Raw genomic sequence first — 21,425 nt, forward strand, 5'->3', positions numbered from 1 at the left:
TGTGTGGATTTTAGGGTTTCTAGAAATATTCAAATGACATGAACTTATTTTGCACTCCTTTTTTCCTTTTCCCTTGCCCATTTAGGCTGACCTTAAGATTTTAGTTGTCTAAAGTGAATGCAATGCTTGAGACCTATATTAGAAGGATCCATTTATTTTTCGACCAACAGGAACATTATCGTTAGCTGTTCGTGTGGCCAGTGAGCAAACTAATATCATACTCTAATTCATTCATAAAATATCTTTTCTCAATGAATTAGAACAATGTGAGTATATTTCTGGTTGTTTTTATCAACAAGACAACAAGCAATTATCATGATTCAAGTTAACACTAATACAAGTTCACGAAATATTATGCGCACCAAGAAAACTTACATTTTTCATGTATTTTTTGTAGTGTGAATCACTGCAAAATTCGAAAAGGTTCCACTCGTCAAAAAGGACAAAGAAAACTTATAGGCTTATGAAAAAATTCAAATAATTTCAGCTTAGGGTTTTTTTTTTTGCTTAGGTTAGTATTGAGAAGAGGAGCTCATCATAAGTTGGTACTCGGTAGCAAAGAGGCCCCAAATTTCTATAGGCGCCTCGAGTTGTTGTAAAAGACGCCCCTTTACCTAAGATCCCCAACAAGTTTGACTATTGGCAGCACCTTTAACAATTATAGAACTTCCCTAGAGGCCCCCAATTCTGGCCCATCAAGTTGTCCTCAAATACACATTGAATTATCCAAACGTTTAAACAGTAATGTTTTATCTGTCATTGGGTATTTCATGCAAGTACAAATTCATTTATGCGCGATCGATCTACCTACAAGTATAAGTTACCACAATTATGCCCACATTTTTTCTTGGAATTGGTAAATTTGATCGAAATTTTGGGTGTTCTAGAATGGGCCTTGATAAAATCATTAACCCAAAACAAATTATTTTGCAAGACACTGCCATCTCCTGTCTTAAACAAAACGTAAATAATCATACACCATTTAATGTTCATTTTCAATAATCATACACCATTTACTGTTCATTTTCATACAACTTAGTTTGTGTTGTGTATGAACAAACTTGTTTCTAAACATATCTACACGTTCACTGAACAAATAACACATTAATGATGTATTCGTGTGTTTGCATGAGAGAAAAACAAAGATTCAAGAAAGTAGACTTATTTTCTTGAACTTGGGTTGTTAAGGTATAAATTATGTTGTTGGGGTTTAAGCCATAATTTAGTTGGGTTTTACTTCGTTCTTGTAAGAGACTGTTTTAGACGGTTATCGTGCTTATCACATCTTGGATGTATCAATGCCACTGTAATGACTGTGATAAACTGCTTCTTACCGAAATTCGATCCCAAGACCTCATGAGCTTCATAGAGACGTCCTACCACTACACCAAAAGATGGTGGACTTCTTGTATTTTATTTCCAATATATCGTCCACTAACCCATTTGATCTCTCAAGCAATGTGACCATTCAACATAAATTGTGGAGAATGGATTCAAACTCATGTCAAACAATATTTAGTAAAGTTAATAGTTTTCCGTTAGGAAGAGTATTTCATACAATAGGTAGAGAACGAACTATAAGACATTACACTAATATCCATGACTAATTTGACATCCCTCCTAATTGTGTACTCCACAAAGTATAAGTTTACCTCAGCTGGTAGGTGTGAAGGTTAAGTTACACAACCCTACTTTATTTGGTTCAATGCTATCACGTGAAAACGTGAGTTGAGGACATTATTGTCATTTATCAAAATGACCATTTAGTAGAGCCAACCAACAAATAAATACTAGGAATAACAGAAGATTCCTTTTGATCAAGCTCAATAGACCATTTTTTCGAACAGCATTCTAAATGGCCCAAAAATAGGGGGCCTATTCTTGTTGAACATACCATTTCTCTTTCAATAGGCCCCATCTAATGGCACCGGACTAGATTAGTGTTTAGTCTGTGGGCAGTCTCGTTTTTTGAGCCATTTAGCTTCGTCCCTTTTTCTCGAAAAAAAAAAACTTCAGTCTATATGACTGAATAAATCTAATTTCATACCATGGCCGACCTAGATTTAGATATTCTATCTTCAATGGTGTAACAAAAAACGTTACCAAATTTTTGCCACATATGGATATTTGAGAAACTACAGGGACCGGATAGAAAATAACAAATTTATAGGGATGGGCCAAAATACCCTTGTGTAGTTAAGGTTATGCCTAGTAGTAATATTTACCTACCATTCCTTGCTAGAAATAGGAAAGTTTGCTTGGTTTGATAAAAAAAAAACATAAAATTCACTTGAAAAATGTGATAAAAAGAAGAGGCTTTCCCTCTTAACATCACACATCTCTAATCTTGCTTTCTCTCTCCAAGAAATGATGAAGATGGGGTTTGTCTTGATTGTGGTAGTAGTACTGATAACAATGAGTAACCATGAAGTAGAAGCTCAACAAGTTCACCATGTTATTGGAGGAGCAAGAGGTGGGGATTCTTATGCTGATGTTGATTCTTGGTCCCATGACAAAGTTTTCAGGGTTGGAGATAACATATGTAAGACCTATCATCTCTCTTTTTTTTTCTCTAAATTTTTACCGAATCTTGGTTTCCTTCTTCTCAAAAAGATTATATTCATAGTTAGGGGTAGATTAGTTCAAGTTATAGTTCAGATTAACTTTGTGTAGTCTAGGTCTAACCTATCTCTGTAAATATAAAAGGTACATATAATTTCTTCTAAAAAAAATCATGTGCTAATTGAGCCTTCTTGCAATATAAGATAGCATAGTCGGAACTCGGAAGGGTGCCTCTATAGACGCCCTTTTTTACGCACTTGGGCCACACCTCTTTTGGTACTCTCTGTGGACCTTGAATTGAGCAGTCCCAGGCCCACGGATAAGGCGGCCCGAGGGCACTCGAACTGAGCGGTTTTGTTAAAGCACTACACGAATTAGGCCTAGTCTGAGTGCCCTCGGACTGCCCCGTCTACGGGGGTGCTAAGAGTGAGATGTACCGAGTATAAATGAGGGGTGTCTATATACGCACTCTAGTATGAAATTTTTATGTAAATGCGCCCTCAAGACGCTTCACCCACTTTATAGAATGTATGCTACTTGTGTTCAATTACTAAGTGCTACATACATGACAGATTTACTAGGTCTATGCTACAAAATATCCTTAAAATCGAACTTTTGTCCTAGTGCAAGTTGGTATCATCAATTATATTGGTTCTATTATCACGTACGCTTAACTTTTACTGTTCTACCTACGCTAGATTTTTTGGAAAACGACAATTCAAATCCTTAGTTTTCACAGAAACAATAACCTGGTCTTTAGACTCTAGATTTTTTGGACTATCGGAGGTTTTTTCTAGATATCGCCCCATTCCGTAAAAATAAGGAAAACAATTTGGATGACCATGTAGTTGGTGTATGTTGACAGGGTTTGCCTATTCAAATGGACAAGAGCTAGTAACAGAGTTAAGAAGCAAAGAAGAATTTGAAGCTTGTGATATTAGCAACCCTATAAAGATGTACACGGATGGCGTGGATCGAGTCGTCCTCAATTCCGAAGGTTCTCGTTACTTTGTCAGTGGCACAACTGAAAAATGCAAGAACGGTCTCAAGTTACACGTCCACGTCATGCCAAAACAGCAACCAATAGTGACGGAGAATAGTGATGTCGTGGCAGCTGGGCCCACTCCAACTTCCACATCAGCAGTTCCAGTCCAAGTGTCAACTCGGTTTTGGGTTGGATTGAGCCTCTATCTTTTTCACTTGGTTTTCTAAATGCTTATTTTGTTGTGTGAAGAATTTGGGTTTGGAGTTTCTAAAGCTGAATTTGTTCATGTAATTACTCTCATTTGGTGAGAGCCTGAAAGTAATATGATTTCTTAATGATTGTACGTTTATGGTGTGTAATATAACTCTAATATTAAATAAAAAAAAATGCTTGTTATTTTAGGTGTTGCCCATCAGCCCATGCCTACATTACGACCAAAATCAGATTCCAAATAAAAGAAAATTGATCCTTTGTTTCCTCTTCGTTGGATCATCGGCTCCTTCTTCAAATGTTGTGTTCAATTACTAAGTGCTTTGAAAATCAAATCGGCCAAAATCAAATGCCGAATTAAAGAAAAATACGCATTGTGAATTTTAAATTGAATAAATCTTATTACCGAATGAGAGCCCAAGTTTGACTGTGGAAATAAAATAAATAGAAAAGTAAGCTTAATTCTCAATTTGTCGGGTTTTAGGTCTCTTTCATGTTGTTGGGCTTTAGACCTCTTTCATTAATGGTTTAAATTCACATCTTCATGATGTACCAATAACACTAACGACTAATGTAGATTAGAGTCATTTCTCAAAAAAAAGAAATGCTCAATTTGAAGTTTCTTTTTTAAATTGAAGGCTAGTTATATTTTATTTGGTTAAAAACTCAACTATTTGTATTTTGTTTAGCTTTTTCTTTTGTTGAACTATTGCATTTTGTTTAGTTAATAACTTAATATTTTTTGCAAGCTTTTTGGAAGAAGTTGCAATCAAACCAATTGTAAAGGCAACCTTTCTGTAAGAAGTTTTCATACTAGTTGCAGACTTCTCGGAATCAATTGCAGATTACGAAAATACCAAATGAATTGAAGATAACGAGTGATCTTTTTCACTAATACAAAAAGAGTAGTTTTAAAGACGCTATATATAAGCGTTATAGGTGCCTCGTTCAAAGCAAGTTTGGGAGAGTTTTTTCGGAGTTTGTGACTTTGTGTAGGAAGGAGGCGCGTTTACCATTTACAGGAAGGGCATATAAAACTTCCCAATGATCAAATTTACCGGAAAAAAAATAGAGTATTGCCGTTAGAAACATTTCTTCACAAAAACGTTTCTTTTGGGTGAGTTTTTCTTCCTGATAACAAACAGACCTCTGTCAGAAAAGAAAAGGCCGTCATCTCCTTCTTGTCTTCCCAAGCTTCCGAAGAGTTGGATCGTGAAATCGCCGCCGGATGGCGTTGCAAACCGGAGTTTCCACTTCTAAAGCTTTAATTCTCGTCGGTGCTGGTACCTCTCTCTCTCTCTACTTCGGATTTCATTCATTTGAAGCTCCTCGATCTTAATATTTCAGCTTTGTTTTTTCTAATTTCTAACCAGTTAGTTTCAGAATTTATGTTCATATTCAACCACAGAAACTTCAAATTCCTTATATTTGTAACGAATTTGATAAATTTCCATCAAGTTTCAAGAGGGATTCCATTCTGATTACAGATTGGGTTGTAAAATTTCCGTTTTTGGTCCCTGACTTATGTTTGAGAATTAGTATTTGGTTTCTTTAATCTCCAATCAGAAGAATGGGATTACATTAATTGAGCTAATTGTATGAACCAATCTCTTTCAATAGTTTCTAAAGTGGGCAACTTGTTTTGCTTATTTGCACCATTAATCAGTAATCATCTTTAGCTGCTTAAGTAGGAGTATTTTTATTGATCATAGTGAATATGCTCCTAACCATAGACAACAAGTAGAAATTGATCATGTGACGAAGTTGTCTAATTTCTTATCGGTTTTTGACAAGAAAACCCCTAATTTATTCTTGAGTTACAGTATCAAGTCGAATTTTAGAAAACTTAAGTACAGTAGGAGCATTCAACCGAGAGGGCTTGGTTCATCGGAGGATAAAAACGCCTCCCGAGTCATGACTCCACAAACACGAAATAAAATATGTCATACATGATACTTTACTAGATATATTCATTTCTTTTACTTTCGCTTCAAAACATATAAACGTTTCTGTATCTAGTTGTACAGATTGACCTTCCTTGTTTACTTTCTTGCGTCTAATTCTTCTCTTCATTTTGTAATTTTTTTTTTCGATTTATAGGTTTGACAGGCTCCGTTATTTTGAGAAATGGTCGATTATCTGATGTGATTTTACAGCTTCAGGTATCTAATATTTTGATATCTCCTATTCCCCGTGTTCATGAACATCTTTGTCCGTGGTCATAAATCCTAATTTCAAATTGCTTACCTCAACAAGGATTTGTGATCTTAGTGTAATACTTAAGTTGTTTTCGTAAGGAGAGTTTCACACTCTCTTTTTTCTCTCTTTGTGGTGAAAGACCCTTAGCTTTCAAATTATGGATAAAGATGATCATGTTTGTGAGTTCAATGGAAATCGTAATCTTTGTTTTATACTTTATATACTCGTACTGAGAAGTAATAAAGACCAACCTGTTTTCCTTCCTCAGGAACTAGTGAAGGGTGTGAATGAAGTAGATATCTCTGGCAAGTATGATGGTGCTGTTCTTGCAGCTCAGGTAGCTTATGACTTTATATATGGCTTTTACATATTATCGTACCATTCATACTTGCATACTTTCATAGTTCTCATCATCTAGTCAAATATCTCACCGTCGCTTTATATGTTAATAATATTTACATTTGTTGGATTCTTTATGTGCTTACCTCATAGATCCGGCAATTGGCTCAAGAAATCAGGGAGTTGACAGTAACCAGGCCAGTCGCCATATACAATGGGAACTCTGATTCTTCCGGTATGTTTATTGGGTATAGTATATGTATGTATATGTGTGTGTGTGTGTGTGTACAGGTACTGATAAAGATCGTGATGTATTTCTGTTGTTGATATAGGTGGTCTTGCATCTTACTTGGTGCCAGCTGCTGCAATAGGAGCAATGGGATATTGCTATATGTGGTGGAAGGCAAGGTTCTAACTACTTGATTTTGTTTACTTGATTGCTCTTCTCTGTGCTTGTCAATTATAATTTAGTAGATAATGCATATACTAAATGAGAAAAAAGAAAGAAAAGACGTCTAATTTAAGGAGTTTCTCCTTTTTGCTCTTCGGGTGTTCTTATATAGCTCTCTGTTTCGTGAAGGGAATGTCATTCTCTGATGTTATGTTCGTAACAAAGCAAAATATGGCTAATGCAGTTGCTAATGTATCGAAACAGTTGGATCAAGTATCAGCAGCTTTAGCGGTATGTTTTCAATGTTTATTTTAGCTCGTCATTGATTATTTCGTCTATACTATTAATTCTATTAGCGTAAATAGTTGGGATCGGCATATCCACTTAAGTAATCGGAGAATTAGAATTGGGAGGTGATCCATGCCAAAGTCACGTGTTAGCTATTATATACAAAACTTTGAATTGATAATGGTAAATTTGAATGATTAGAGTAAAGTTTGTGGCCTATGTAGAAATAAGTATCTTATATACTGTTACATATATATATATATATATATATATATATATATATATATATATATATATACTGACACGCACGGGCTTATATATATATATATGTTAGTGTTTGTGAAAACTCGGCCGAGTTACTTGGATGGGGACATGGAATCAGCGCATGTCTGATCCCGAGATGATGATCCGGCCACAATTGCTTAGCTGTCAACAACGTGAAAAACGTACTTCTGCGTTTAATTCATTAAGAGTATACAATAGATTAAACTTCAATTTTTTTTTTCACAGTCAACTAAAAAGCATCTAAGTCAGAGGCTTGAGAACTTGGATTGGAAGCTAGATGAGCAGAAGGAAGTATCAAACCTTATCATGAATGAGGTGGGTTCCATGAGATCCTGTTATTGATGGATTTATGTTCGATGTAGTGACAGTTAGTAGAGGCTTCATTTGAATGATAAGAGTGAGAAAGAAGTAGAGTTGTGGTCAAGTTGTACCATGGTATTCATTTGTAACTCTTTATATTCCTACAGGTAAAGGAAGTTACATCAAATCTTTCTCAAATTGGATTTGATCTTACAGAAATTCAAAATATGGTTCTTGGATTGGTAAGTTAGTTAAATTTGTGTTGGGGATGTTTATATTTTAGACAATTGGATGAGAAGTATAGTGATGTTGTATTGTTGGTTCACGAAACAGGAAGGAAAAATCGATCTTCTTGAAAGCAAGCAGGTTAGTTGCCAGTGTCGGTGAATACTTGCATCTCCCAACAATTCATACCAACGGTTTGTGAAGTTTATGTCTGTTTCTATGTTGTACAGGATGTTACCAATTCAGGTCTCTGGTATTTATGCCAAGTTGCCGAGGGCCATAAAGACGGTTTGAACAATAACGTCCTTCAGGTCAGAAATTATATATATTAATATTTTTTGTTTGATCCTTGATTCTTAACCTAGGAAAACCGATTGCTAGACCTGGAACTTATTATTTACATACTTAATGGAAATGGGTGATTTTTATTTTTGTTCCCTTTTATGTCAAATACAGGATATTACTGGAAAACTTCCACCGAGTCGTTCGGCAATGTCAATTGAGGACAAATTACCCAAGGTACTGAACTCTGATACAGTTCATTGGCTGTTTCTCCATACTCTGATTGTTGATATCTTCGATATTCTCGAAGTGTTTTGAGGTCGGTTATGATGATCATACGTATGTCTGGCTTGTTATATGCAGGGGCTTCAATTCATTACTGAAACTAATGAATCAGGAGACACAGGAGATTCAAAGATTAGCTCAACAGTAAAAAATGACAACAACGAAATCCCCGTTAAAATGAGTCCGATCAGGAAGACAAGAATACATAGAACATATCCAGTTGGAATTTCTTTATCAAGCTTAACACTTGATAAATGAATCGAATATCGATCGACTTGTTCTTATCGATGAAGCTCTCATCGAATTGGTTCAACGAGATGAACTTGTACCTAAGCATTCGTCATCAGGGCCAGGTTGCAGTCACTTAATTTGCAGGTTTTGTCGCCTCAATCTTCTTCATTGTTGTATTGTTTTCTGATAATTAGTTACATCAATTCTTGAAATCTCAATATATACATGTCCACTTCAACAAAAAAAAAAAATATATACATGTCCAAAATAATGCTCAAGTGATTGTTGTGTTTATATTGATGGTGTTAAATGGTAGTGAAACCATGAAAATATGGTGAAACATGTATACTTGTAATTGTTTTTTTTGAGATAGTAATCGTGATTGTTGTTATAAAAAGTAGATTTGGATTTCACTTAGTATCTAATTTGGCAGAGGCTAAAGCGGGTACGTTAGATCTCAAAATTACTGTTGAAAATTAGATAAAGAAATTATAAGAGTTTAGAAGGGGCAAGTAACTCCATTTTATGAACCATTCATTAGTGGATCCTAAATACAAATTTTAAAACAATAAGATCTAAAATTCTAGCAACCAAACTAGTAATGTAATTTTGTTCACAATATTTGTTCTCTGCTCATACTTAAGGAGTTGGGAGCAAGGCTCCCACCTTTTTCTTTTCTTCATATTTTGCTCGGAATGAGCATGATATGTAAATATTACATTATAATTATTGGAAAATGTAATTCTGCACGGGACATATCCTGTCTGAATCTCGACTGGATATCCGTTGTGAACATGATCTAGAGAGAGAATGTAAACACTTTCCCTCCCGACATCATGACCAGACATACCTAGGACGGAATTCGGTCGGGGTATGTTCCAGGCGGAGTATCACAACTAATTACATTTCGATTGAGATTGTGCTCAAGATACAATGTTAGGTGGGTTGGTAGTCTTTCCTCGTGCTCTGAGTTGGGTGTCTATCTAAATGAAATCATATTCTTTAACTTTTATGTGAAAGTAAAGGAGGTAATGATTTTATATTTCAAATGAAGCGTTACAAATTTGCAAACCCTACACATTTCCTCTTTCTATTCCACTGCCGCCACCGTTTACTATTAAGATATGCCTCATCATCTAATCGTATCCAATCTTGACCAGCAATCTTCATATTTACTTTAGTGGAGTTTTACAGGTGCCCCTTGTAAGTGTTAAAGGCACCTCCCTCAAGGCGAGTTTTAGAGAGAGTTTGTGAGTCAAGGATGGGTCTTTTGCGCTTACAAGAGGCGCGTTTAAAACTTCCCTTTACTTTATTGAGTGGAGAATTAGGTGTTTGTGTTCGCCGGCTTTTGAATACTTTTAATTTATTTTATCTCAACTTGATCCGTTTTTTTTCTCTAAATACCTTTAAGAGATATTTACTAATTCTAACATTTTGTGATAAAAATTCTAATTAGATGAAGAATAAGTTATAATTTGTTAAGTACTATTTAGCCAAAATTTAATAGGTCCAGCGACAACATGTAGTACTCCTGTCACTTAGAAAAAGACATGTCAGTGTCAATATGATAAAAAAAAAAGAGGCAAACGTGAAGAACTGGAGGTGCGAGAACAATCTTACATGAACAAACAGTACTTGGTCTTGGTTTGGTAAGTGTAGTTAACATCGAGTCGGATGACTACAAAGTTTTCCACTTTACACCTCTTCTTCATGGCGGCCTTCTTTTCCAATATAAATATGGGTTTAAGCTTCAACTGTTTCTCTCATCTTTCTGCCCTTAAATATTCATCAAGTGTTTTTCTGAGTTAGGAGTCAAAAGAAGTTAAAAATGGGTGGGAAGAAAGTTTTTATGTTGATGGGTGTTTTATTTGTTCTTGTTGCCATCATCTCTTCAGATGTCTCATCAGCTGCTAAGGACTTGGCTGACCAACCTCGTGAGTCTAATTCTCTTTAAACATTCTGATTATTACTTAAATTTTTCCTTTTTTTAGAAAATAAGCACTAATTTTAATGGTCGCGAATATAGCATCCAGGCATTGTACAATTGTTATTCGCAGATGATTTTAATTGTTTCCAACTTATAATCCTAAAACGAAGAACACTTTTTTTCTCCGTCTTTGTTTTATTTGTTTCTGATATGTAACTTCTACATACATTAATTTCTCGTAGAGGAGAAGAACGGAGTTATAGGCGGAGTCGAGCATGATGAATATGAGCAAGTTAGCGTTGGGAACAACAGAGCTGAAGTGAACGATTTGATTGGTGTGCGTGATGAAAAACGTGGTTGTCACAAGACATGTTGTTCTCGAGTTGGATGTCGTTGTTGTTAGAAAACCGAAACATAAGTAAATGCATCTTAACTATCTAATACTGCTACCAGCAGTACAAATGTCATATGAGAGTACTCCTATGACTAAATAAGAGAACTACTTGAACAAAAGTTTGTGGTTGTTTTATGTAGCAAATATCTCAATAATAACACTACATTGTCTTTGATTTCGGCACCATTTCTATAGGCCTATTGGTCAAGTACTACATATTACAAGGTTGTTTCCTTGGCATGAGTTTTGTTTTAGACTATCTCGCGTTCTCCGTTAGACTAATCTATGCACCAAATCCACCGAAAAATCCTTGTGAATGTACAAGACAAGATGTTATGTTATAATTCAAGGTCTATAAAGTCTTGTTTAGTAACGTGGAACTAAGTGCCTATGCATCAGTATGCAAGACTTTTGGGACGAGTTTCCAACTATACATATATGTAAAACTTTTCAATTTTGGAAAAGAAAGTTGAGTGAGTTTCAAATATAACAAGATACCTACAACCAAACCAAACTGCACATTAGCAATATTAGAACTGTTAAAGAAAAATAAAACATATATAACCTTCACTTCAAAAAGCTTATATTATATGTATATTAGTTAGAGAGAGACCACCCATATTTCTTTTTGGATAAAGACAGCTCTTCTGAAAGAAATAAGACAATTGTTCTACTCGAAATGTGGGACTATATTATCTTTACATTTTTCTTACTCCTATTAACCTAGCCAAGCCACCACAAATTATGAAAAAAAAAAGATATATATATATATATATATATATATATATATATATGAAATGAGATCCAACAAAAGGACAAATATTTTAAAAGAAAATGTTAGTGTTTAGAAACAAGCTGACCTTGTTGTTGAAATAGTGGTTGATCCAACAAGATTTTCTCACCATTTACTATAAGACTACTGATTCTAATACTAGTTTTTGTATCAACCCATTTTGTTCCACAACTTTTTTGAACCTAGAACAAAGCTTTCATGATCTGCACCATTATATATTGGAAAGCTCAATCATGTGTAATATTCTAAGTTCAAGAAAGCTGTGGAAGAATATGAGCTGATCCATTTGATCTTGTTCTCCACTGGAGTGGTGTTCTCCTTTTGTCTTTTGGGAGAGAGAGAGAGGTAGAGAGAGAGAGAAGCCAAATGGAATGTGAAATTGCCCTTGATCCCTCCTCCCCATGCTCTACTTTTCTAAGGTGCACTTCAACTATCCCAAGAAAAAGGTGACCAGTAGGTGCAGAGAACAATCTAGCCACTACCAAAACAGGGGAGTCCTTTTTTTTTTTTGTTGAAAAGGGAAGTCCTACTTTGACAAAGATTTGAGCAATTTTGTTTTATTTAAACCCCAAAGTATTTGTTTATATATATACTATAGTATAGTCTGTGCCCTTCGGGCACTGGAATTTCTATATTTATGTTATACAAAATTATCAAATATTTTGGTCTTATACAGTTATTGATGTAATAAAAAAATATAATAAAAATAATAACCGAGATTACATTGAGTTGTTTGAAATGAGAAAAGAGGAAAGAGAGAAAAATAGTTAGAGAGTTTATAGGGAGTGGGTAGTTATTCTAACTTTTACACTTTTATCTTTAAAAACCCGTTAAAAAGAAGAGTCGTGGTTTACAAAAGAAAATTGAACGATCGAGATTTATAACCAAAGTTATGACATGGCACCAAAACCTAACTAATTTGTAATATAGACTAGCTAATTTGATATATAGATATTAGTAAAAGCTTATACTCTACTAAGTAATTACCATAGTTACAAGAAATAAAAAAATAAAAAAAATAACAGAGGGTGTTAGGTTTGTGGTCATCCAACTCAAAACTAATTGACAATGAGTAGTGAAGACCCATACATTATAGGGGTAATTTCTAGAAAGGTCAAAATAATATTGAAAATGAGTAGAAAAGCACAAAACATTTGAAAATTATTATTCAGGTCAAAAAGTGTGCAAATACTAAAATACCCCTTTTTGTCATTTTGTGTAACTAAATTCTTTTATTTTTCTTTAAACTTTAAATCGATATAACTTTTGTTTGAGATGTCGGATTTCTATAAAAATTATATATTTAGAAATGATTTTTCATTAGCTTTCTAACAAGATCCACTTTCAATGTTTTTTTTCAAAAAAAAAAACTCAGAAAAAAACGGCGTTTTTTTGGCCTTTACGTTTTTCTGCAAACTTGTTTGCAACAATCTGTTATGCAAACGTGTTTGCAACAATCTGTTATGGAAACGTGTTTGAAACAATCTGTTATGCAAACGTGTTTGCAACAATCTGTTATGCAAACGTGTTTGAAACAATCTGTTATGCAAACGTGTTTGCAACAATCTGTTATGCAAACGTGTTTGCAACAATCTATAGAAGAATTTTGGAAGTCGTATAAAATAAACATATTGAGGACCCAACTGCTGGAAACTTGGGGCCGAATAGGACGCAAGACAACATGTACAAAAAACAGGAGAAACCAAATTCATAATCAAATAGTGACCATTTTTGCAGTTTAAAGCTCACAAAGGAAATACAACTGTACATAGTCAAAATAGATCGAAGAAACGAGAGAATTCTAGCAGGGTTGAACTTTTGTTCTCCTTTTTGTGATCCTTTTTGCAGCATTCGTGAGAGCATCATAACTAATTCAGCAGTCTGCAGCCTTTAGGCCTCGTGCTTTGTCTGCAAACAACAAGATAACCCAATTTAGAGATTGAAAATGTGGAACCATAGGCATACTTGGCTATGATGCTCAAACTCCATAGTACAGGTGACATGTATATGCAGGATTAGATCAGAACAGTAATAGCCAATAAGCTCTTGCCAGGTCAAGTTCTATGTGATCCGACAATGAAGGCTCTAACGAATCCACATGATGCCACAAATCCACCAAAATCAAGATTTGATTCATCCTCTGATGTATCTTATTCTTAATCTTTTGGAAGTCACACATCAAGAATTCATACTCTTTTCATGCCCCAATCTGATCCAAGATTCCAAGTATACCCAATTTCCAGGGATCTCACGTAAACATTTCATTCTACAAAAATTATAAGTAATTTAATTTCATCTCTAATAATCTCTACAATAAATGGATTTGTAAAGATATCAGGTTATTAATCAAAAACAAAAAAAAACCCATGTTTTAAAACAACTTGTTTTGATCTCATAATTAATTCAGGGGAAAACACAGGATTCAAAATCAACCAATATTGTATTCGGATTCAAACATTGAAAAAATGGTAATAAAAATTTAAGAACCCGAATTCTAAAAGTTTTAGAACCAAACAGAAACTTATGAAACTTGCAAGTAAACAAACACAATAACAACTTCCTACCCATAAAACAATGGAAGTTCTAAATTAAATTGGGTTAAAGTTCTTACTTGATGAAGGAGGATTAGCCATCTTGGTACTAATGTGCTATGATCGCACAGAATAAGAAAATCTGTAAGTACAAGATGATATCATGATACACATTGAAAACCCACAAAAAACTAGTTTCATAATAGTGATAGACTAAAGCACAGAGTTTATTGGAGTTGTAATGAAACAAAAAAAGTTACGACTTTAGATGAAGAAAAATGAAAAATCAAGAAAATACAACATGAAAAATTCGTACTTCGCGCTATTGAATTCAGTTCACTATAGAGTGATCTAAATTGCATAAATTCAAGTTAGAATAAAAAAGAATTTTTTTTTTTTGGGTACAACATAGTTATCTCACATAACAAACTAAGCTAACTATTGAATTCAGTCCAACCTGAACTTGTTTTTCTCCTCATCATTTTATCAAACATGTGTAGTGCATTAAAAATGACATTAGGGATCTTATTGGTAGGGGTTTGAATTATGTACCAGTGGTGAAGACATTGTAGAAACTTCCAGATCTAGTTTTCTTTGAGCGACCCAAGCAAGATGGAATTGACGGCGATTGAATGGAGTAACATGAGCATAACAAATACAGTGAAGGGTTCCTAAAGTGTTATGATACTTTATGCTTTTAGATGGAATCACAACAGCATTGAGAATGAAAGCGGCAAACATGACTGGCTAAGAATTCTCAAATTATTTCATGGTACTAGTCCAGCTCCCACGCATCTCCAACCATACAGCTTGAAGAACCGTCGTCATCAACAAAGAGGAAGATGAAGACATTCTAGATTTGTAAGAAACTTAAATCAAATCCACTATGATTTTCTTATTTCACATTTCATTTGATCTGTGATCCGTTTATTGATTTAGTGGAGAAGAATAAGAAGTGGAAGGTCAGATGAAGAAGATGAGTAAAGTCAAATAAGAAGATTAAAAAAGAAAATCGAGAAGAAGAAGAAGAAGAAGAAGAAGAATAGAGAAAAAGTGGAAAAAACCCTAACATCTCTGGTTTCTCTCAAGAGATAAAGTCTTAATAAGTAAGGTTATTTTAGGAAGAAAAAAATTTAGAAATGACCTTATTAATAATTACTTATATTATTTTGAACTTTAGGATTCATTACCCATAATATTCTAGAAATTTTTAGTTAATAGAGAAAGATGTTGGCTTTTTCAGTTATTTTAATAATATTATAATAATATTCTTAGTTGCTAGTTACCCTTTCTCCCATGTGAGACTATTCTCACATGTCCCTTCACGCGTGGCGTGGTTAGTTTAACACGTGTATTATTTTTTTTGTTTCGGGTGACGTAGAACACGTGTGGCTTTTTAGCCTATCACGTGTGGGCCTAGCTCTGATATCATGTTAAGTTTGTGATCATCCAACCCAAAACCAATTGACAATGAGTGGAGAGAACCTATACATTATATTCTTAGTTGCTAGTTACCAAAATCAATTGTCTACTTATTCTCTCACCCTTAATTTGCAAGCACAGATAAGGATTGACGTACTGCATCGGACTGTCGGTGTGATAGCCCAATTATAGTAATGATAGCGTGTCGGAAAAAGTCGACCTCGTGGAAATAGAAGATGGAAAAAGTCCTTGACAAAATTCATAACTTAATGACTGATTTTCACTAAAAAACAAAAGTTGATCAAAGTTTTTCAAAGTTTGACTTTGATCGGGACCGTTCACTTAGTATTTTGTCAAGAATCTTGTCAAAGATTCTTTGTACATTTAGCATTTCCTTAAAGTTAAAAGTACACACGGTATAGTTGTTCACGTCGTCGTACCAACTGCTTTTGGGGAAGGCACGAAAGACGAGAAGGATGAGTTGAGGAGATTCATGATGTACAAAAATCCATCAACTTTTCCAAGTTAACGGCGATGAAGCAGGTGCGTGGGTTTGTAGAAAAGATAAGAAACCCTAGAATGAAAGAGGAGAGGAGACAGTTGGTCTTTTCTTTCTATCAACTGAATATGATTTGGGTCAAAGTCGACTGGGATGGAATGACAGTTCACTCATAGTTGAACGTTATACAAGAGATCATATAGAGAGAGAGAGAGAAAGAGAAAGAGATTAGCAATTCATCCCATCCTAGTCCTAGTCTGCCAAGGAAACATGGAGTCACTTTTATGATGATCTTCTGCCGTGATTTCTTCGTTTTTACTGTTTACATTCTGTGTTTTCCGGCTGAAATTCTACTGACTTCAGAAAGATGGATGCATGGGTCATGGGCGCCCATAAATTACCTGTCATATGTTTGTAATTGCTGGATTAAATATTGGTCAGACCAAATCAAGAAATCAACAAATTGACCGAGATATACAGGTGAATTCGTATCCAAATCATTAGGGGATTTGACGAAGTCTTGGCACCTAAACCCTGACATGGGAGGACGGCACAAATTTCTTATGCGCCTTAAGACTTGTTCTGGCTTGAAGAATTAACCAGGTCCTGGTAAGAGCTACACTCTGGATATTAGAGTAGTGATAACATCTCCAATGCAAAACTAAAAACATCTCTATTTGTTCTGTGTGTCAAGTCCTAATTGAGACTCACATTCTTAGATGGCGAAAATGGAGATCCTTAAAAATTTTGTGTGTCCAATACAAAACTCAAAAACTTGTTTTATTTACTTATCCGACATAGTTATTTTTGTAAAGAAATAATTAGTTATCCTAAAATATAGAAGACTTGATTTTTATTGGTTGAAATTCAAATATTGAAGAGTTCGAAAATTAGAAATATCTCAAGAGAACACTCTATTTATAGACGTAATTCATGTTTAGAAATTAGGATGCCTTAAAACTCAGTCAACTTCCGATTTGTTTCCTTTTTCTTTCTTACCTCGAGAAAATGTCTAGAACTAATCAGACTGAGCCCAACATAACGAAAAATTAACTTTTTTGTTAAAAACAGAAGATTTCTTTTTATAGAGAAACAAAGAAATGGTGTCGTTGATGGGGCAAGTTTAAGCGTGGTACTTGATGATCCAATAAATGGTTATCACTTGACTGATGTCAATGAGTCAAGAGAAGACTAAAAGCCCAACAGATCAATTCGCATCAAGTCAACAGGCAGGTCGAATCCGAAGGAGGTCTGCCACTCAAGCTCAGGACTGGAAGGTCGACACGATTATCCTAGGTGCTTTAAGGCATGCCCCGACTAAAGTACAACCATGTCTGCTCTGGGATTTGCGAGAGAGCTAGGGAAGTCCACATAAACAAGACCGTTACTGTAAACTCGAAACATGAGAAGGTTGAAGCGTGCCTCACGCTTACCGACTTAATTCCGTATCTCATCAAAGATCTCAGTCGGTGAAAATCTCGAGTATTTATCTAACTTGGGCTTTAAGAGTCTCAAAAGATGAAACATCTCCTAGAAGATTTATCAACTCGAAAAGATATCTCCAAGGATCCTAAAACAGGAAAACTCCTAAATATCAAAGATACGAGATAACTGCAAAGGAAAATCCTAAATCTCCTAACTACGAAATAATAGTTCAAATTTAAATTTGTGGATCTCAACCGCCTCATCAACACCGTCTATCAACAGTCGCCCATAGCAGCCTATAAAAATAAATAAATTTCAAAGTTCAATCAATACTCAATATTTTGACTAAAAGGACAATCTGGCTGTCTTTAGCGTCGGAAAGTTTCCGAACTCCTTGTAGGTTCTCCCCCAAATTCTCAGGAGCATGAGTCAACGTAGCAGAATGATCAGTCACGGCAAAATCCAACATCACTTCATTTTCGTTCTACTGATATCCAGAGTAACAAATTTTGACATCAGTAGTACTTTGAACAGGTAATTTTAGAGACACCTCTAAATTATTTTTTTTTGGCACTGACCTGACGACAAATTGGGTGGAAGACTAAAGAAAAGCCCACCAATTACCCTTTTGGTTGTCCTTTTAAAATTTCACATGTTTATCTATGGTAGGGATCTATTTTCTTTCTATTGAAATTAATGGTAGGGATCTGTTAGTGGTACTGTTGTGAGTTAAAACAAAATCTACAGTTAACTGAAAAATGATACTAGTAGTTCATCGCTGCTGGTGGAGAGAGAAACCATGTGTCTTATTATTGGTATATGCATGCATATACTGAGATTATGTAAGTATTAGTATAAGTGGAATAATAACGAGCTAGCTAGCTAGGCCAGGTGTGGTGCCATTTGTATTTCATCTACATTTTCAAGTCGACGCGTTTAAGACCATGCAATTCGCCACTTTTCAAAATCTCTAAACATTTTTTTGTCTTTATGTCTTAATTACTGCCCACATTCAAGTAAGTGATTTTCCATCAGATCATGAAGACACTCAAAAGTGTCATGGTTGACAATAAATCTTCAGAGGTTTGTATTCTAGTGCCATTGTAGTATTTGCTTCCGACAGTGAATGTAATTAATTATCTAGACTAATTTATAGTATTGATCTGGATTAAGATGGTGTTTTTCTTTGTCTGATTTATTTACCTCTGAATTCTTTAACTGGGATTTGATTTCTTCTAAAGTAATCAATATATATTTCAAAATTACCGAGTATGAGACAATCCAACAATTTTTAGCTAGAGTGGTTACTATAATTTCCATTACACTCTTCACACTCTCAGGGACTGAATAGTCTGAGGCCCACGAATTAGGACAATCAGAGAGCACTCACGAACCAGTGATATAATCCATGTTGGGCAAATCAAACATGAATTAAGCCAAGTCCGAGTGTCCTCGGACGGACCCAATCCTTGGGGCACAAGGAAATATGGAAATCAAGAGTAAAAACGAAAGGGTACCGTACCAAAAATTTTATTTGTCCCTTCATTTTGGTCCCTCTTCCAGACTTCAGCTGATGTGACGACATATCACTGGAGTATATTTTCTCATCATTCTCTCTCAAATTGCTCCACACTCAAGTGATGATATGTCGCCACATCGACGGAAGACTGGGGAGAGACCGAAATGGAGGAATGAACAGAATTTCTCGGTATTTAAATGCTAAATTGCTTTTCACCTTCTAATGCATCATTTGACACCATTTAATGTACTCCGTATAATAAAATACCAAGCTGCTTGACATCTTTACAATTAAATTTAGGTACACTGGTAAGGGTATGTATGTCCTCCGGCCGTATAAGTTTGTTTTTGGGTACGTACACAGGTACAAAATTGAGTTGACCCTTAATTTCTCTGCTTCCACTATTAAGTCAAAAGAATTGGAAGAATGAGAAATAAAACGGTGAGATCTTTAGAATAAATTGAATCTAATAAATCATGCATCTTAATTATGAGTTGGGAATTGGAATAGAGATAAGATTGGCCTGAAATAGAGGGTACACGTAAACATGCATCTTTAATTATGCTTCTTTTTTGTTTTCCTATAAATGGTTCCATGCTACAGTATTTATCTCATCTTCATATAAACTAGAGAGAGAGAGAGAGAGATAAACTAGAAGGAGATAGGATAGTCTTACTAGAGTCTGTTGTTGGTAAGGAGTTAGGAAGAGTGAAAAATGGGTTGGAATAAGGTTTTCATGTTAATGGGTATTTTGATTGCTGTTGTTCTCATCATATCTTCAGATGTCTCATCAGCTGCTAAAGACTTAGCTGACCAAACTTGTAAGTCTTAAATTATATATCACTTGTAAGTTTGATTTGGAGTATGCAACAATGCAGGTGTTCTAATGGGATGTAAAATTGTTACTTTATATTTTTGATAACATAGCTTTCCACTAAGTTTACCATAAGACAGTGAAAAAAAAAACACTATTAGTCCAATAAAAAGTTCATTTTGATATATAGTTGCAAAAGAAAGCATTAGGGAAACTTTTGTTAGGATCACACCTTTGTTTTTTAGTATGATTACTTTGTTTAGAGTAAGAAAGATTATACTATATGTTAACTAAGACTAAGACATTGATTTATAGGACCATCATTTTTTTATGGATAAAGGTACGAATCAAGAGCATAAGTTTTCGATAGAGGGCGACTTTAATAGTTATGAACAATAGTGTACAAGTCTTTGTTCTTGTAATAGAGCACTTGTTTCACGCCTCTCTCTTCTTTCTTTCTTTTTTTGTTTTCTTTTACTTAATATTCAATTGATTTATAACTATATATGTTACTTGATCAGCGGAAACTCAGGAAAATAATGGAGTGAATGAGAAGAAGTCGCGAGGGGGTGGTGGTGGACACTTGGGTGGCGGAGGTGGACATGGAGGCGGTGGAGGTGGACATGGTGGCGGTGGAGGTGGACATGGTGGAGGTGGACATGGTGGCGGTGGAGGTGGACATGGTGGAGGTGGACATGGTGGCGGTGGAGGTGGACATGGAGGCGGCGGACACTCGGGTGGCGGAGGCGGACATGGTGGAGGTGGACAAGGCGGAGGAGGAGGACATGACCAAAGTGATGTTGTACACGATGTAGTCGAAGTAAATGACCCCCCAAATGGTGAACATGTTGGGGGCGTACAAGATGGAGTTGAAATAAATAACCACAACATCAACGGACAGGGTGGAGGTCCACAAGGTAGTGGAAGCAATGGAGGGCAAGGAGGTGGACATAGTGGAGGCCAAGGAGGAGGCGGACAAGGGGGTGGTGGAGGTGGACGCAGTGGAGGAGGTGGACGTGGGGGAGGTGGACAAGGTGGAGGTGGACAAGGTGGGGGTGGACATGGTGGGGGTGGGCAAGGCAGAAGTGGGGGCGGAAGTGGGGGCGGAAGTGGTGGTGGCGGAGGTGGAAAAAGTGGAGGCGGACAAGGGGGTGGTGGAGGTGGACGCAGTGGAGGCGGACAAGGTAGTGGAGGAGGTGGACGTGGGGGAGGTGGACAAGGCGGAGGTGGACAAGGTGGTGGTGGTGGACAAGGCGGAGGTGGACAAGGCGGTGGTGGACATGGCGGAGGTGGGCAAGGCGGTGGTGGACACAGTGGAGGTGGGCAAGGTGGAAGTGGAGGCGGACAAGGTGGCGGAGGTGGGCAAGGCGGTGGTGGACAAGGCGGTGGTGGACACAGTGGAGGTGGGCAAGGTGGAAGTGGGGGCGGACAAGGTGGCGGAGGTGGACAAGGTGGTGGTGGACAAGGCGGAGGTGGACATGGCGGAGGTGGGCAAGGCGGTGGTGGACAAGGCGGTGGT

The 21,425-nt window shown here is 36.0% G+C and overlaps 2 protein-coding genes and 2 long non-coding RNA genes across 4 annotated transcripts; 3 read left to right on the top strand and 1 right to left on the bottom strand.

Annotated features, from left to right (window-relative positions):
• Nucleotides 1-2,284: 2,284 nt before the first annotated feature.
• Nucleotides 2,285-3,948, top strand: LOC147552329 (early nodulin-like protein 14). The gene is made up of 2 exons (XM_086668900.1): nucleotides 2,285-2,542; nucleotides 3,428-3,948. Exons 1-2 carry the CDS (start codon nucleotides 2,368-2,370, stop codon nucleotides 3,772-3,774), a joined length of 522 nt encoding a protein of 173 aa, XP_086525026.1. The 5' UTR covers nucleotides 2,285-2,367; the 3' UTR covers nucleotides 3,775-3,948.
• A 55-nt stretch (nucleotides 3,949-4,003) lies between these two features.
• LOC147552330 (golgin family A protein (DUF1664)) lies at nucleotides 4,004-8,979 on the top strand. Its single transcript, XM_086668897.1, has 12 exons — nucleotides 4,004-5,040; nucleotides 5,858-5,919; nucleotides 6,225-6,293; nucleotides 6,449-6,530; nucleotides 6,628-6,698; nucleotides 6,876-6,977; nucleotides 7,485-7,574; nucleotides 7,727-7,801; nucleotides 7,893-7,925; nucleotides 8,015-8,095; nucleotides 8,241-8,303; nucleotides 8,430-8,979. The coding sequence occupies exons 1-12, from the start codon at nucleotides 4,986-4,988 to the stop codon at nucleotides 8,607-8,609; spliced, it is 963 nt and encodes a 320-aa protein (XP_086525023.1). The 5' UTR covers nucleotides 4,004-4,985; the 3' UTR covers nucleotides 8,610-8,979.
• A 176-nt stretch (nucleotides 8,980-9,155) lies between these two features.
• LOC147552331 (uncharacterized) lies at nucleotides 9,156-11,089 on the top strand. The gene is made up of 2 exons (XR_015237536.1): nucleotides 9,156-10,516; nucleotides 10,752-11,089. It is a non-coding gene; the product is annotated as an uncharacterized LOC147552331 (long non-coding RNA).
• Nucleotides 11,090-13,382: 2,293 nt separating this feature from the next.
• On the bottom strand, nucleotides 13,383-15,302 carry LOC147552332 (uncharacterized). Its single transcript, XR_015237537.1, has 3 exons — nucleotides 14,780-15,302; nucleotides 14,308-14,369; nucleotides 13,383-13,604 (listed from the first exon to the last, which is right to left on the bottom strand). It is a non-coding gene; the product is annotated as an uncharacterized LOC147552332 (long non-coding RNA).
• Between the last annotated feature and the right edge of the window lie 6,123 nt (nucleotides 15,303-21,425).

The sequence above is a fragment of the Eschscholzia californica genome, unplaced genomic scaffold, assembly GCF_041429995.1.
Source record: "Eschscholzia californica isolate CP2 unplaced genomic scaffold, dmEscCali1.0.p SCAF_3, whole genome shotgun sequence".
NCBI classification, from domain to species: Eukaryota; Viridiplantae; Streptophyta; class Magnoliopsida; order Ranunculales; family Papaveraceae; genus Eschscholzia; species Eschscholzia californica.

Excerpts from the sequence above, each read along its gene's own strand:
- LOC147552329 (XM_086668900.1), top strand. The coding sequence starts at position 2,368 with ATGATGAAGATGGGGTTTGTCTTGATTGTGGTAGTAGTACTGATAACA. Across the intron at positions 2,543-3,427 it reads CAGGGTTGGAGATAACATAT|GGTTTGCCTATTCAAATGGA; the intron begins GTAAGACCTATC and ends GTATGTTGACAG.
- LOC147552330 (XM_086668897.1), top strand. The coding sequence starts at position 4,986 with ATGGCGTTGCAAACCGGAGTTTCCACTTCTAAAGCTTTAATTCTCGTC. Across the intron at positions 6,531-6,627 it reads TGGGAACTCTGATTCTTCCG|GTGGTCTTGCATCTTACTTG; the intron begins GTATGTTTATTG and ends TTGTTGATATAG. Across the intron at positions 8,304-8,429 it reads TTGAGGACAAATTACCCAAG|GGGCTTCAATTCATTACTGA; the intron begins GTACTGAACTCT and ends TGTTATATGCAG.